The sequence below is a fragment of the Cajanus cajan genome, chromosome 4, assembly GCF_000230855.2.
Source record: "Cajanus cajan strain Asha chromosome 4, NIPB_CcT2T_4, whole genome shotgun sequence".
Taxonomy (NCBI): Eukaryota; Viridiplantae; Streptophyta; class Magnoliopsida; order Fabales; family Fabaceae; genus Cajanus; species Cajanus cajan.
Genome location: NC_138520.1, coordinates 12434788 through 12451132, shown reverse-complemented (window position 1 = coordinate 12451132; position 16345 = coordinate 12434788). Strand labels below are relative to the sequence as shown.

Genomic DNA, 16345 nt, shown 5'->3' with positions numbered 1-16345 from the left:
GGATATTCAGGTATATACTTTCACATCCCTTGAATATCATATAACTTAAATACATTATTTATTAATTGTTGTTATTTTCATAGAAAAATTTTGACATTCCCAATACTGAGGTCATGAGGAGGAAGATGTTATTTGCCCTGGCCACCAGGTGGAGAGACTTCAAGACTTTCTTGACACGGGAGTATGTATTTGGAGAGCGACAAAATGAGACTCCCTGTCTAAAGTACCAGATCATTGATGAGGAGTGGATGCAAATTCATGCCACTCGATTGGACCCTTCGTGGCAGGTTAGTTATTGATAACTCTTACATTGACACAAATACTTAAGGTATATTTTAATTAATCTCATTTTCTTATTTGTATTATTGCAGGCTAAAAGAATAGCTGCCCAAGAACGACAGGCCAAGAATGATGCACCCCATCTATTGTCAAGAGGGGGATATGAAAGAAAAAAAAAGGAAATGAAGAAGGCTAGGGCAGAGGCAGCAAGGGTTGAGTCTGCTGACCGTGTGGAGTCACCTCCCTGCCATGAGATGTGGATAGCAGCCCTGACAAAATCAGATGGGCAAATGACTTCTGAGTCTGCAAGGGTCGTTGCTGATAAAATAGTAAGTAAAAATATACAAACTAAGACTCTTCATTTCAACTCATTTAATTCATAAGTGTAGTTTAGGGTATACTTATTGTTAATATGTTGTAGGAGGGTTTAGTTGAGCAGAGCACCCAGGGCTCATTTGTTTCCGATGGTCGGAATGATATCCTCACAACGGCCATAGGAAGGCTAGAGCACGGAGGCCGTGTGCGTGGTGTTGGTGGTTCTTGGAGCCACCGAGATTTCTTTGGTTCCTGATCATCGAGGAGCACTATTGACTCTTGCAGTCAAGAGGTTATGCAGAGAATGGAGCAGAGATTGGAGAGTCAGTTTGAAGAGAGATTGAAGAATATTCAAAAAGAGTTTGAACAGAAGTTTGAACTTTTGGCTCGTTCTCAGCAACAGACTGCAGTTGCTCATGATGGTGTTCAAGTCAGCACTAAAGGGAGTTGTGATGCTCCAAATCCCTCACCGGATCAGACTCACTGATGTACCAAACCAGTGTGAGTTATATGTTGAGGATGACCCCCCACGGTTAGTAGCTATTGGCCGAGTATTTGAGGGTGGCTCAACCATCCATGGTGTCCCTCTACAGCCAGACTGGACACAGGTTGTGGTTGACCAAGTTCAAGATGCTGCTGCTCCAGTGCCTTTGCCCAATACAGAGGTTCAACTAGTGGGGCAAGCAACCGGCACATTCTTAGCTTGGCCAAAACGTTTGGTCATGCCGCTTTCAGCACGGACAAAGGTAATTATATTGTTGCTCTTTTATATTCTTATAATTCTATTATTGTTTAACTAATTTTGATTATTTCTTTAGTATTTTATCAATCGTGGTAAGGAGGTCATGAGAGAACCTCATGTTGATGATGCTAATATCGCAGAAGCTGAGGGTGATCCCATATCTAAGCTTCTAATCATATTACCACGATTAAAGAAGAAGCCAATTCAATTGCAGTGGGACATTAGAGTTTTTGGAGTTGATAGCTTTGATGTTCCACTATACATATCTCTGCCTGATGCATTAGAGATTGTTGGGGGAAACTCCATGTTAAATATATCTATCATACAACTGTGGGCCATGTAAGTCATATTTTCTTTTATCAGTCTAAATTTACAATAATTACATTTAACTTATAATAATTATTTGTATTAGGTACATGGACAAATTGAGTGTGGAGCAAGCACAAGCAGAAGTATATGGATTTATTGAGCCTCAATCAATCCAAAAATCAGGAAACACTCAGGTCCAGATCCAGCAATATATGCAAACATGGATGAGTGACTCAAAAAGAGATATATACATGGCTCCATACATTGACGGGTTAGTTTTTTAATTGGTTTTTTAATCATGGTAATTTTATAACTAATTTGCTTGTCATACAATGTAGGTCCCATTGGCAGTTAATGGTAATCATTCCTAAGGAATACACCGTGGTGTGGTTTTGTTCACTACATCGAAAACCAAGCCACGAAATTAAATGTCAATTACAAGGGTAACTAAATTTTTTCATTATGTTTTAAAACTATAATTATATATATTGGCTAACATTGTTTTTATTTCAATTAATTAGAATCGTGTCTAGAGCTAATATTTTAAGTGGAAGAGCCAGATCATCAAAGTCATTGCATTTCATATACCCTAAGGTTAGCAAATTAATTCATACAGTCAATAATATTTAAATTTATTGACTTTGGAAATAATAGTTATTTGTTTCTCATTTTAGTGTAATAAGCAACAAGACTCGTTTGAATGTGGCTATTACATCATGTATTGGATGAGAGCCATAGTTTCTGCGGGTATTATTGATTCTTGGGCGCAGGTAATTCATATCAAAATTTATTTAACTATATTTACCTTTAGGATAATTAACATTGCATATTAATGACACTTAAATTAATGTTTCAGGTCTTTCAAGATCCATCTCCATTGCCCGAAGATGAGTTGCTCAAGATAAGAGAACAATGGGCAACTTTTTTTTCTAAGTTTAGTTAGTTAGATATTATGTTTATAGTTTGATAGTTAGTTAGTTTAGTTAGTTAGATAGCATTGACAAACATATGTTTTATAGCTTTTTTAGGATAATAGGATTTACATTGTCATAATTTATGTTTTTTAAGATTTATATATTATTTTTTTTTGTCATTCAATTTTGAAATATAATTTGAATTTCTATTCTGGACTGCCTGATTTAGATTTGGTATTCTGGACTATATTTATATGCAGGTGTTGGGTATATCAAAAATTTATAAACGTTTTAAAAAAAAAACTCCCACAATTTACGTCGGACATGGCGTTGTTCGACGTAAATTTACGTCGGGCCATGTCCGACGTAAAATTGTGGCATGTTTTTTGTCCCTTTTTACGTCGGTCTGAGAGAATCCCCGACGTAAATTTACGTCGTCTTTCAGAGGCGACGTAAATTGACGTCTCCCGTATTAACGTCGGAACCTTTTCCGACGTAAAAGACTCAAAATACGCGACGTAAAAGACCCTTTGTGTACTAGTGTGTCAACCTTGAGTGTCTATAATGCTAAAGGACACAAAGTTTGTCCTATATGTGAAAAAGACAAATGTCACAATCAATTGCAACATGTAAGGAAAATAATTTATCTTAGGCATCAAAGATTTTTTAATCGTAATTATTTGTGGAGTAGAATGAAGAAAACATTTAATGTGTTAAGAAAATGAAGTAGTTCTAAATTCTTAATTGGTGACCAAATTTATAAATGAGTGAAGAACTTAAAGGTGGTACATATAAAAAACAACTCATGAAGAAAAACATATAAAAAAATGTCAATAAAAAAAAAATGCAAGACATTGTATAGATATTTAGGGTTTATGTAAAAATAATAATAAAAATGCAAGATATTGTATGGAAGATCCACAATTATGCATGTAGAGGTTAATGACTCTTTTCTATTGCATAAAGCTTGGTTGAGACACAGATTTTAGGTAAGTTTTGTGCTTTTATGATTCCATGCAAGTGGTGGAAATGGTGTTCATATACAACATCATTATGCTAACCAGATTCAACATATGATGTAATTAAACCGGAATATTCGAGTACAACATACGTTTCAGGAAGGAAATTTAATTTAGTGTTGATGCCTTGGCTAGGTTAGGTGCTCTTAGTAATCATACGTTGGTTGATCCAATATAAAAATATTTTCATATAAAAATATAAAAATCGTAAAATAAGAAAAGAAAAAAAAGTCTTTTTCAATTTATCAAACTTCTATTACTGATTTTGTTCACTAATTCTGTTTAATAATTTTTTTTTATTTTATAATTTGATATATTTGTCTACTACATATGTTAGTGGAGGTTCTTTTCAAGACTAATCGTTATGTACATAAATTTAAATTCAAGTAATTTATAGTAGGAGAAACTATGTTTTCAGTCTCTTTAAAAAAAATTTAATTCAATTTTAATTCCTTTAAAAAAGAATTTAAACTATTTTGATCTCTATAATTTAAAAATATATCAATTTTAGTCTTCAAGATGATTTAATGACCCAAAATAATTATAAAACTTTATCTAAATCACTTTTAGGACTAAAAGAGCTATAGTTTCATATTAGAGAGACTAAAATAATACAAATTCTTTTGAAAAACTAAAACTAAACTTAAAAAATTTTAGAGAGATAAAAAAAATATTTAATCCTCTACAGTAATTTTTAATGTAAAGTTTATAGCTATTCAAATTGTTTACAGTATTATTATTTTAATAGATATACTTTTATAGTGCATATAAATAATTGTTACCAGCATTGGAATGAATTCTTTTATTTTGTATCGTCATACTACCATTAGAAAAAGATGAATTATTATTAACGAAAATTAGAGACAAAAATAATTCCATCCCTAACATATATGGAAGTAGAGAGGCAAACATTACATATTAAAGACGAAAATCAAATTTTACAATTTATAGACAAATATTGTCTCTAAATGTATTTCTAACAAGTCAATTTAGTATAAATAAAAGTCAAATTATATATTTAGACGCATAATTGTCCTTACACGTCAAGTTAATAATTCTATTTTTAATTTTGTCTTTAAATGTTCATGTTTATATAAACCAAAATCAAAATTTTATTAGAGATGGAAAAATCCATCTCGAACTATGGAAAATAGATTTAATTACAATATATTTGTAAAATATGTTGTTTATAATGAGTTAATTTATAATAAAGATGTTTTGGATTTTATAAAAATAAGTTTTGCATTGAAGTGTAATATATTTATCGTATATTTCTCTAGTTAGAAGCTTATTCAAGAAAATCACCGTGTGTTTTTTTTATAACGTCAAAGCATGCTGAAAATTAATTTGTATGAATTTTTTAATCTTTCTGAAGTGGGAATCGATATTTATGTGGCTTTACATAACAGTTTGTGAAGTATAATGACAAAGTGGAAGAATACGAATTAGGTTGATGTTAAACACACCTCCACTCTTGTATAAATACACCCCCATTTTTAAAAAAAATATATAAAATGTCTAAATTACCCTTTTAAAAAAAATTTAAATTCCTAAATTTACACCTCTCTTCTCCGCACCCGCCTTCCCCGCACCCCCACACCCCACACCCCTCTTCTTCCCAAAGTCTCTTTCCGCTCAATGTCACTAAGAGTAATATGAATATACTTTTACAGTCATTTTGAATAGAAAAAAAGGACTAGCCCCACCATAACTAGCATAAGAAAGGCTCTTTGCCGGTGAAGGATTTGACTCTGGTAAGTACCCTTTTTCACACACTTTTTTTTTTCTCTTTTAGTTTTCACATGCTACCAAAATAGGTGTAGTGAAAGAAAGATAGGGGGGTGCATGTAAAAATTAAAAAAAAGATGAAAGTATGTGAAAAAAAGTACTAAATTAAATATTATGGATGTAAAATTTAAAATAAAAAAATTAAGAATATTTTAAAATTTATTATTTTTTTTAAAAAAAGAGGTGTACTTATAGAAAAAAGGAGGTGCATATATCACGAACCTTTTACTATTCCGGAAAGTACTTTCCGGAATGCTAAAAAACTTATTTTACATTCCGGAAAGTACTTTCCATAATATTAAAGTTACTATTACGGAAAGTTCTTTCTGAAATTATATGAACAATAATTTTACTATTCTGGAAAGTACTTTCCGGAATGCTAAAAAACTTATTTTACATTCTGGAAAGTACTTTCCATAATATTAAAGTTACTATTACGGAAAGATCTTTCCAGAATTATATGAACAATAATTTTACTATTCCGAAAAGTACTTTCCTGAATGCTAAAAAACTTATTTTACATTGTGGAAAGTACTTTCCATAATATTAAAGTTACTGTTACGGAAAGCTCTTTCCGGAATTATATGAACAATAATTTTACTATTCCGGAAAGTACTTTCCGGAATGCTAAAAAACTTATTTTATAAGCGCATGACATATTTAACTTACCAGTTTCTTTATCTCTTCATCCACCACCAGCGTCTGCGATCGAACCTGTTGTGCATAAGTAATGTTAAATAAGTTTAAAAAAAATTGTAAATATGAAATGTAATTTAATATATTAATTTTGTACCTTGTATTGAATGTAGAGGATAATGATGATTGAATGAAAAATTAAGGTTTAAGAAAGAATAGAGTGGAAAGTGAAAAATAGAATTTAAAAGATAGAAAGATAAAATATGATTATGTTGATTGTAAAAGAAGAAAAATCAAGAATGAAAAACGAAAAAGAATAAAATCATCAAAAAATGACTAGAGTGATAAAAAAGGAGAATAAGAAAAAGAAGAAGAAAGAAGAAGAAGAATGATAAAAGAAGGGGGTGAATAAAATAATTTTAAAAATAAAAATTTAATTAAAAAGATATTTTAGGATTTTTTTAAAAAAAAAAAAGAGATTGGAGGTGTATTTATAAATGATAGGAGGTGTATATATCATCAGCCTACGAATTAAAGTCTGTTACAGGAAGGCCCATTTGAACTGATGGGCTCATAGGCCCATCTAACGAAGTTGAAACGTGGGTGCTTATATTCCTATCCTATTGTATTGATATTCCCACCTCCTCTGTATGTGCTTTGTTGTTTTTCTTTATTAATTTGAATTTGGTCTGAATTCTGATTTTCTATATTTAAATTAATTTGTGAAATTCTCTTCATATTTTTCATTATTATATTCTTCACAATTAAAAATATTTTGGAGTACCAAAAGTTTTTAATTATAAATTATTTTATTCTTGTTTAACCGAATAGGTTAGTATAATAGACTTAATAGTTAAACACTAGATATTCACGCGTTAGTGAGATCATCTATATGACAGAATCTATGTTTAATTTTTACCGTATGCAAAAATTCATCGAGTTAACGACAACTACAATATCAAAAGTATTAGTGATAGAATGATTTCTTCATTATGTTTTCTTATTCAGTTAGGTTATTTTTAATTAATTAACTAAGATTTAGTTACTTTTAACAATTAGATTAGTTTGTTATTATGTTTTTCTTTTCTTGATACAATCAGTTTCTTAAGTTGTATATATAAGACTCTTAGCCTTGTATCATTTACGTCAATCAATATAATTATTGATATTTATAAATCTTTTTCTTTCTCTGTTGTTTAACACTCACATGGTATCATCGCTAGTCTTCCGCCATTGCATTCTCTAAAAGCTTGCTTCTTTTCTGCAAACTTGAAATTCTCTCCATTGTTCTTGTTGTTTCTCCTTGATTGCACTTTACAATCTTTCTTTGATTTCTCATGGCGAACAGTGAAAATACAAACCCCACAAATACAAATCTGACCAACGCAAACCCTAACAGTCTCTCAGATCACCTTGTAAATCCAGCAAATCCTTTGTTTCTTCATCCAGCAGAAAATCCTTCTCTTGTTCTCGTCACTCCTCTACTCGAAGATAACAACTATCATCAATGGAAACACGACATGTTCGTTGCTCTCGAGACAAAGAACAAAGAACAATTTGTGCTAGGTACCCTGCCTTGTCCAACTTCAACTGATCCTCTTCATGAAACTTGGAAAAGATGTAACAAAATGGTGATGTCTTGGCTCACACGCTCCATGACGCCTTTGATTAAACAATCGGTTATGTGGATGGATACCGCTTTTGACATATGGACTGATCTTCTTGAACGTTTCTCGCATGGTGACAAGTTCCGAATTGCTAATTTGTAAGAGGAACTTCAAAATTGCAAGCAAGGTGATTCTACAGTGTCACAATATTATACTCGTCTTAAGGTTTTGTGGAAAGAGCTATCAATGTATTGTACTATTCTGGTTTGTACGTGTTCTACTCCATGTAATTGTGGTTTAATCTCAAAAATTCAAAAAGAACATGATAATGATTGCGTTATCAAGTTTCTTCGTGACCTCAACGATGGTTTTTCTCAGGTTCGTTCCCAAGTCATGCTCATGGAACCCATGCCTAATCTTGTGAAAACCTTCTCCTTAGTTCTTCAACAAGAACGTGAATTCAGTGGTTCTTTCTCCAATATTTCACAAGAATCTGTTGCCAATGTGAATTTTCAAGATAATTCTCACAATAGCTATTTCCCAAATCGTGGTGGTTTTTCTAATTCTCGAGGAAGAGGTCGTATCAATAAATCTTCTGGACAAAATAACAAGTATTGTGATCATTGCCAAAGGACCAATCATACATCTGAAAATTGCTGGCTTAAACATGGACTTCCATCAGGTTATAAAAACAACAAAAATTATGCTGGTCCTTCTAAACCTTCTGCCAGCATTGCTGCTGCTGAACCTTTTGTCGTCTCTGACTCTTCTATTCTAGAGGTAAATAAGTCAGGTGCTCCTTTTGGTTTTTCCAAGGAACAATATCAAGCCATACTTGCTTTGCTACAACAGTCACAGAAAGCCTCCCTTCTAGAGCCAAGTGTTCATCAATGTACTATCAATCCATCAGGTTTTGTACCTTCCTCTTCTACTTGGATATTGGATAGTGGTGCTACTGGCCACATTTGCCCCTTTAAATCTACCTTTACCACTCTTACACCAATTTCTCCTATCTCAATTCGATTGCCTAATCAACAATTTGTTACTGCTAAATTTTCTGGCACAATTGTTTTGGGAAATCTTATTCTTCACAACACTCTCTTTGTTCCTGACTTGTCTGTTCAATTAATTTCTATTCCAAAATTAATTAATTTCAATGATTGTCTTGTCATTTTCTGTAAAAACCATTGTGTTATTGTGCATATAACTACCTTCCAAATGATTAGAGTAGCTAAAAAGTATCAAGGCCTGTTTCATCTCTTAGGAAATAACAACTTGAATGTATCTGATTCCAGTACTCTTTCTTATCAATCTTCATTACAACATACTGCTCTTGTTAATAATACAAATATTTGTACTTTGTGGCACATGAAACTGGGTCATCCCTCTAATAAAATTCTACAAGTTTTAGCTTCTCAATATTCTGCTATTTCCTTTAACCCTGTGAATGCTTGTGATGCCTGCTCTTTTGCTAAACAAAAGAAATTACCCTACTCGACTAGTACTAACAGAACCACGTCCTTTTTAAAATTAATTCATGTTGATATTTGGGGTCCCATTGCTATCACTTCTATTGAAGGTTACAAATATTTTTTAACAATAGTTGATGATTATAACAGATTCACTTGGATTCTTCTTCTTAAAAACAAAAGTGATGTCAAAACCATTCTTCCAAACTTCATTATACTAACTGAAAACCAGTTTTCATGCAAACTAAAAAAATTACATTCTGACAATGGAAAAGAGTTCTTCATAAATGATTTCTTTAATGCAAAAGGCATTTTTCACGAAACTTCTTGTGTTGAGACAAAATGGCATTGTTGAAAGGAAACATCAACACCTTCTCAATGTTTGTAGAGCCTTGTTGTTTCAAGCTAAAGTTCCTAATAATTTTTGCTCTCATGCTCTCAAACTTGTTGTTTATATTATTAACAGATTGCCTACCCCTTTTCTCAATCATAAATCTCCTTATGAACTAGTTCACTTAATTAAACCTGATTTATCCACCCTTAAAGTGTTTGGATGTCTATCATATGCTAGTTCACTCACTTCAGGCAGAACCAAACTTGCTCCTAAAAGTCTAAAATGTATTTTTCTTGGTTATAAACCTGGAACTAAAGGTTATATTTTGTATGACTTACATTCTAAGTCCATTTTTACTTCCAAAAATTTTGTATTTCATGAGAACATATTTCCTTATCATACTTCACAGTCAGATACTTCTCAACTTCCTATTGATCATACACATTCTACAACTGACATCATTCCTTTTGATTTCCCACCTACTTTGCCAATTTCACCTGCCACAACTGTTGCAATTAATGATAATGGTTCTAATGTTGTTAATGATTCTATTGTTTCTAATGATAATCAAAATACTCAAATTGTTATTCCTCCTAATAGAGTATCTCTCAGAGTTAAATACAGGCCTCGATACTTGCATCAATACTATTGTGGTGCAGCCTTTGCATCTCAATCTCATTCTACTCCTTATCCTATGCATTTATTCCTTTCTTATGATAAATGCTCACTTGATCATGTTTCTTTTTGTCACAACATTTCTGCACAAGTTGAACCTATGTCATTCAAAGAAGCAATTCAAAGTGACTGTTGGCAGCAGGCTATGGCATCTGAACTTATTGCTTTGGACAAAAAACATACTTGGACCCTGACTCATCTTCCTCCTGGCAAGAAATTAGTTGGCTACAAATGGGTTTACAGAATCAAATACAAAACAGATGGCTCAATTGAAAGATTTAAAGCCAGACTAGGGGCCAAGGGCTTCACTCAAACAGATGGGGTTGATTACTTTGAAACTTTCTCACCAGTTGTGAAACTCACTACAGTTAGAGTTCTTTTGGTTGTTGCTACTGCTAACAATTGGTTCTTACATCAATTGGATGTTGACAATGCATTTATTCATGGGGACTTGCATGAAGAAGTCTACATGAAACCACCTCCTGGTCTTTCTCTTCCTCATCCAAAGCTTGTTTGTAAACTTCAAAAGTCTCTATATGGCTTGAAGCAGGCAAGCCGTAATTGGAACCAGAAATTAACTTCCGAACTTCTCTTCTTGGGTTATAAGCAAAGCTTTGCAGACAATTCTCTTTTTGTCAAGACTCAAGGTTCAATGATCACAGTTTTATTGGTTTATGTTGATGATATTGTCCTTAGTGACAATAGTTTTTTTGAAATCCAGTCTGTGAAAAACCATCTTCATTCCAAATTTCATATTAAAGATCTTGGTCCTCTCAAATATTTCTTAGGTCTTGAAATTGCTCGATCCAAGACAGGTCTGATTTTAAATCAAAGAAAATATTGCTTGGAATTACTTTCTGAATCAGGAATGCTTGGCTGCAAGCCTTCTTCTACTCCTGCAAATCTGTTGAGATTTTCGTTGAAACACTTTTGTTATAATTGTAAATCAGTTTAATTCTATCAACGGTCTCAAACACAGCAAGTATACCGGCCGTTCAAGTAGTAAAATTATCGTATCCACAGGGATTAGAAGGTAACATAAGCATTTATTGACTATCTGTGACTAAAGAATAATTTCAATTTGTAGTTTGTCATATGAATGTGAATTGAAGAGCATGACTACTGGAATGTTAAAACTATAAAATATTGGTTTTAGTGTGGAAAAGGGTAGAAATGGTATTATGGTTTGTGTGAGATTGTGGGGTCAGATTTCACCAAACGTCAAACTAATGAATCCTTAATCTCTTGTTACATACATTGCTTAGTCAACCCATAAGTTTACTCAAACCTAATCCCTTAGAGCAAGAGCCTAGGTGTGGATATTTGAATATCAATTCCTTGAGTACCCAATATCTACACCCGCATTACGGGCTAGGATTTAAGACTACTAATGGGCCAAGCTCTATTCCTAGATACATTTCCCACTAGGCATTTGTTTCAGAGCTAGTTTCAATGGTTATTTTTCAATACCCAATGGAACCTATATCATGCAAGGAGAATCAATCCAAAACAAGCATTAAGAATAGAAACATACACAACAATGAATGAACAACATATATATATATATATATATATATATATATATATATATCATTAAAACGTAAGGATTACAATAGAGTACGTTGGTTACATCTAACCCCACAAAAAATGGGTAGAACCACTCAAAATAATGAGGGTAAATACAAAATAGAGATGAAGAGAGAAATGAAGAACCGAAGGAAAGACCCACACACGAACGACTCCAAGCTCCGGGAATCCCTTCCACAGCTCCTAAAATGCGCCCAATGTGTGAATGAGGAGAGAAACCCCCGAAAATGTCTTCAAATACGAGTTTGGGGAGTCAGATTAGGGTTACGCGCCCGATGCATAAGTCTTCGCGCCCGGCGCAAGCCTTCCAGGGAAGTTAAGCACTTCCTGCCTTAGTACATGCCCGGCGCAATTCCTTTTGCGCCCGGCGCAATGTCTTCTAGAGAGTTTCAGGTACTCTCTGTCTCGATCACGCCCGGCGCGGGTAATGTGGCACCCGGCGCAGTCACTCTTCTCTGCTCCTTAGCTTCTTAGATTTCCAATCCAAAGGATCTTCTATCCTCAATTCTCTAGCTTAATACCTGCACAAAAATGAGGTGTATTAAGGTATTGTTAGCTACATTCTGGGTTAGCTATATCTGCACAAAAAATGAATCAAAAAGAGAACAATTATCTTGCAATGGTGCAAAGGATGAGTGGAATTGTTGAATAAGTCTTGTCCAAAAAGAAGCATCATTGAGACTTAACAACTCCCCCAAACTTAGAACCTTGCTTGTCCTCAAGCAACAGGTAATTAATCTAGCAGATAACAAGTAATGCATGTGTGTCAAATTCTATATCATAGTTCACTTGTATTTTTCTTTCGCAAGCATGAACCTCAGATGAACTTCCAGTCACAATTATTGCAATGGAACATGACAAGGTGCAAACAAAGGTTTCAAAAGAGATCAAAGAGCTGAGAGAAGTTAATGACTATCTATGAATGCATCCTCACTAGGAAAGTGTTTCTCTCTATGCACACTAGTGTATCAGGGTGAGTGTTACTCTCTAGTCTACTACTCACGCCACATGATTCAACTTTGCTCTTCGTTTCCAAAAACCAGTGGTAAAACAAATGCAGGCACTCATCACAAGGTCTTTATTAGGGCAATCTGGGTCAAGCAATAGCTATTTTATGGTTTTTCAAGGATTGAAGGTGCTATAGCTTAAGAGAACAATTGAGATTTTACAATGATGTCCCTCTCCATACCCCAATACAACATTTTGGCACATGCCCTTTACCAGATCCAAGCCATTAGCCTTTATGTGATGCATATTTACACTCTTGCAACTTAATATTTTTGCTTTTGTTTTGCTTTTTTTTTAATATAATTTTGAATGGCTGACCACATACTTTCTTCTTCCCAAATTCCTCATTCTTCAACTCCCCCAAACTTGTTTGATGTCATCAATTTGCTTTCTTAACCAAAGCAGAGGTTATGGTTAATTTTTCACGGTTTGGAATAATTGGAAGGTGTGGTGTTTAGGCTTAGGAAACTATGGGTCAAGTGAAAAATGGAGATGACTTTTTGGCTTAGAAGGTTAGCAAAATAAGGAAATATGAATGCCTTGATCATATAAGTGCACAACATAAGCAAACCACCAGGGAAACTCAAGCAAAGTCTATCATCCAACTTAAGCGTAGTTCACTCATCAGTGTTTAGGCTCAAACCTCACCCGGCTATGCATCCACAAATTATCAAACTCAGCTCAGTTCTATGATCAACATTAAAACCCGTATGCAACTAATCATGGACTAAAGCTCTAACGTGACTTAAAAATTTCTAAAGTACACACACCCTAAACATCAAGCAAACCACAATCCAGAATCGACCACAAGCAAAACAAGTATCAACGAGATTAAAAATCGTGCTAAAGCAGAATATTCACAAAAAGAACCAACAGAGTAATCACCAAAAAGAAACTAGATATAAAAACAGTTAAAATACTGAAAATAAAAGACAGAAAAATAAATTGCAATAAACAGAGGTAAACTAAGGTAAGCTCCATCTGCTTCCATCTATGGAGTCTGGTCATCATCATCAGCAGCTGCTCCACCATCATTAACTCCATCAGCATCAGCAGCTCCACTCCCCCAAACTTAGGAGCCTGGTCCCCAGGCCAACTAGTATATGCCTGAAAGTCCTGGTAACCAGAAGTGGTTGCAGAGTGTAATCATGAAAGAACATGGTGAGCACAAAAATTATACACAGTGATGACCAATCAAATATAGCAAAAATGGAGAATATCCTTAGACCATACTGACAGAGTGACAATACAACAGAACCATAAAAATAGGCTAAAATAAACTAAGAAAAACACAAAACAAAAAATTGAGTTCCAGAGGTGTTCTGCGCCGGGCGTGAAACATGTACGCCTGGCGCGGAGAGAGTAAATAGCTCTCTGGAAGCAAATGCGCCGGGTGCAAAACATAATTGCGCCGGGCGCAAAGAGTAGAGAGGATTCTCTGGAACCAATTGCGCCGGGCGTAATAAGGAATTACGCCGGGCGCAAGTAAACTTTTTGAAAATTGGCCCAGAACGGGCTGTTCCAAGATCAGAACGGTCGTTCTTAAGTTCAAAACGGGCCGTTCTGGAATTGGAACGGGCCGTTCTGGAATTGGAACGGGCCGTTTCGAAGCTTTAACAGTAGGCTCGTGCCCGGCTTATTTTCAACCTGAAATTTCAAATCACATTTGTGCCATGCGTGATTCTTCGCGCCTGGCGTGACTGCACCCAGGGGTTGCATTTTGTTAAGGCATTTTAGCCCTAAACCCCAATGTGGGTTAACAGAAACCCTCAAGGAGACCCAGAAACCAAAATGAACGAAAAATAGGGTAAAAATGAAAAGAAAAAAATATTGAGTTTTGAAATCCTACTTGAGTTGAGAGTTGTTGAAGGAAGTGGACTCTAGGGTGGTGCCTTGGAAGTCCTGACGGAGGTTGTCGCGTGAGAGAATAAGGGAGTTGAGATTGGAGAGGGATTTGAGAGAGTAGAGTGAGCGAGGGAGAATGAGAGATGAGGGGTTGGAAGAAGAGAGTGGGGCGTGAGGGACGTGAGAATGAGAGGAGTGGAGGTAGAGAAACGGTGGTTTGAGGAAGAGTGGGCGTTTTGAGAGTGAGTGGGAGATGAGAGGGAGTTGAGAAGTTGAAAAAAATGAGAGTGGGAACGTGGGAGAGGAAGTTGAGAGGTTAAGGCATCTGAAGGGGCGCGCCGGGCGTGCAATACCCCACGCCGGGCGCCATATCAATAGAAGCCCAAAGGTTACCCTAATCTGGTGTGGCACCGAGCGCATTCATGAGCGCGCCGGGCTTGCCAACCCCTGGAGCCTCTAGCTGTTAATGCGCCCAGCTCCCCAATAAATGCGCCGGGCTTGGTCGTTCCAGGGGCTCTTTTGAATGATGAGCCAGGTGCAATAGAAATTGCGCCCGGCGTGGGTCTTGTCAGAGGCCAATTGGCTCTAGGCGCGCTGGGCGTGGCTATGTCGTGCCCGGCGTGGTCAAGTCTATGAAGATTCAACCTAGATCACAAAAAATGGGTAGAACCACTCAAAATAATGAGGGTAAATACAAAATAGAGATGAAGAGAGAAATGAAGAACCGAAGGAAAGACCCACACACGAACGACTCCAAGCTCCTGGAATCCCTTCCACAACTCCTAAAACGCGCCCAATGTGTGAATTAATGAGGAGAGAAACCCCCGAAAATGTCTTCAAATACGAGCTTGGGGAGTCAGATTAGGGTTACGCGCCCGGCGTAGGCCTTCCAGGGAAGTTAAGCACTTCCTGCCTCAGTACATGCCCGGCGCAATTCCTTTTGCGCCCGACGCAATTCCTTTTGCGCCCGGCGCAATGTCTTCGAGAGAGTTTCAGGTACTCTCTGTCTCGATCACGCCCGACGCGGGTAATGTGGCGCCCGGTGCAGTCACTCTTCTCTGCTCCTTAGTTTCTTAGATTTCCAATCCAAAGGATCTTCTATCCTCAATTCTCTAGCTCAATACCTACACAAAAATGAGGTGTATTAAGGTATTGTTAGCTACATTCTGGGTTAGCTATATCTGCACAAAAAATGATTAAAAAAGAGAACAATTATCTTGCAATGGTGCAAAGGATGAGTGGAATTGTTGAATAAGTCTTGTCCAAAAAGAAGCATAATTGAGACTTAACAAAATCCTTGTGTCAAGCTTCTTGTTGATCAAGGTACTATAATTTCATATCCTTCTCCATTCAGAAGAGTTATTGGCAGAGTACTATATCTGACCAATACTAGGCCTGACATTGGCTTTGCTGTTCAATAGCTCAGTCAATTTGTTTCCTGCCCAAGAGAACCGCATATGCAGCAAGCTATGAGAATTCTTAAGTACTTGAAGAATGCACCTAGTTCTGGTCTCTTTTATCCATCCAATATTCCTATTAAGATATAGGCTTTCTCAAATTCTGATTGGGCAACTTGTGCCACAACCAGAAGATCCGTTAATTGTGTCTCTTTTGGGAAAATCATCAGTTACTTGGAAGTCAAAGAAACAGTCTACCGTTTCTAGGTCTTCTTCTAAGGCTGAGTATAGGGCCCTGGCTTCACTGACTTGTGAACTACAATGGCTCTAATACTTGTTTAATGATCTGCAGATTTCTGTTCCAGTTCCTTATTTTGCATTCTATGATAGTCAATCAGCAATTCAAATTGCCAAAAACTAA

The 16345-nt window shown here is 35.5% G+C and overlaps 3 protein-coding genes across 3 annotated transcripts; all 3 read left to right on the top strand.

The window, feature by feature from the left end:
• Positions 1-515: 515 nt before the first annotated feature.
• LOC145957023 (uncharacterized) lies at positions 516-3994 on the top strand. Its single transcript, XM_083073260.1, has 3 exons — positions 516-1675; positions 1749-1839; positions 1984-3994. The coding sequence occupies exons 1-3, from the start codon at positions 1440-1442 to the stop codon at positions 2014-2016; spliced, it is 360 nt and encodes a 119-aa protein (XP_082929386.1). The 5' UTR covers positions 516-1439; the 3' UTR covers positions 2017-3994.
• Positions 3995-7339: 3345 nt separating this feature from the next.
• Positions 7340-7771, top strand: LOC145957170 (uncharacterized). The gene has a single exon (XM_083073386.1). It carries the CDS (start codon positions 7340-7342, stop codon positions 7769-7771), a length of 432 nt encoding a protein of 143 aa, XP_082929512.1.
• Positions 7772-7855: 84 nt separating this feature from the next.
• On the top strand, positions 7856-16345 carry LOC145957169 (uncharacterized). The gene is made up of 4 exons (XM_083073385.1): positions 7856-9052; positions 9822-10993; positions 16069-16183; positions 16277-16345. Exons 1-4 carry the CDS (start codon positions 7856-7858, stop codon positions 16343-16345), a joined length of 2553 nt encoding a protein of 850 aa, XP_082929511.1.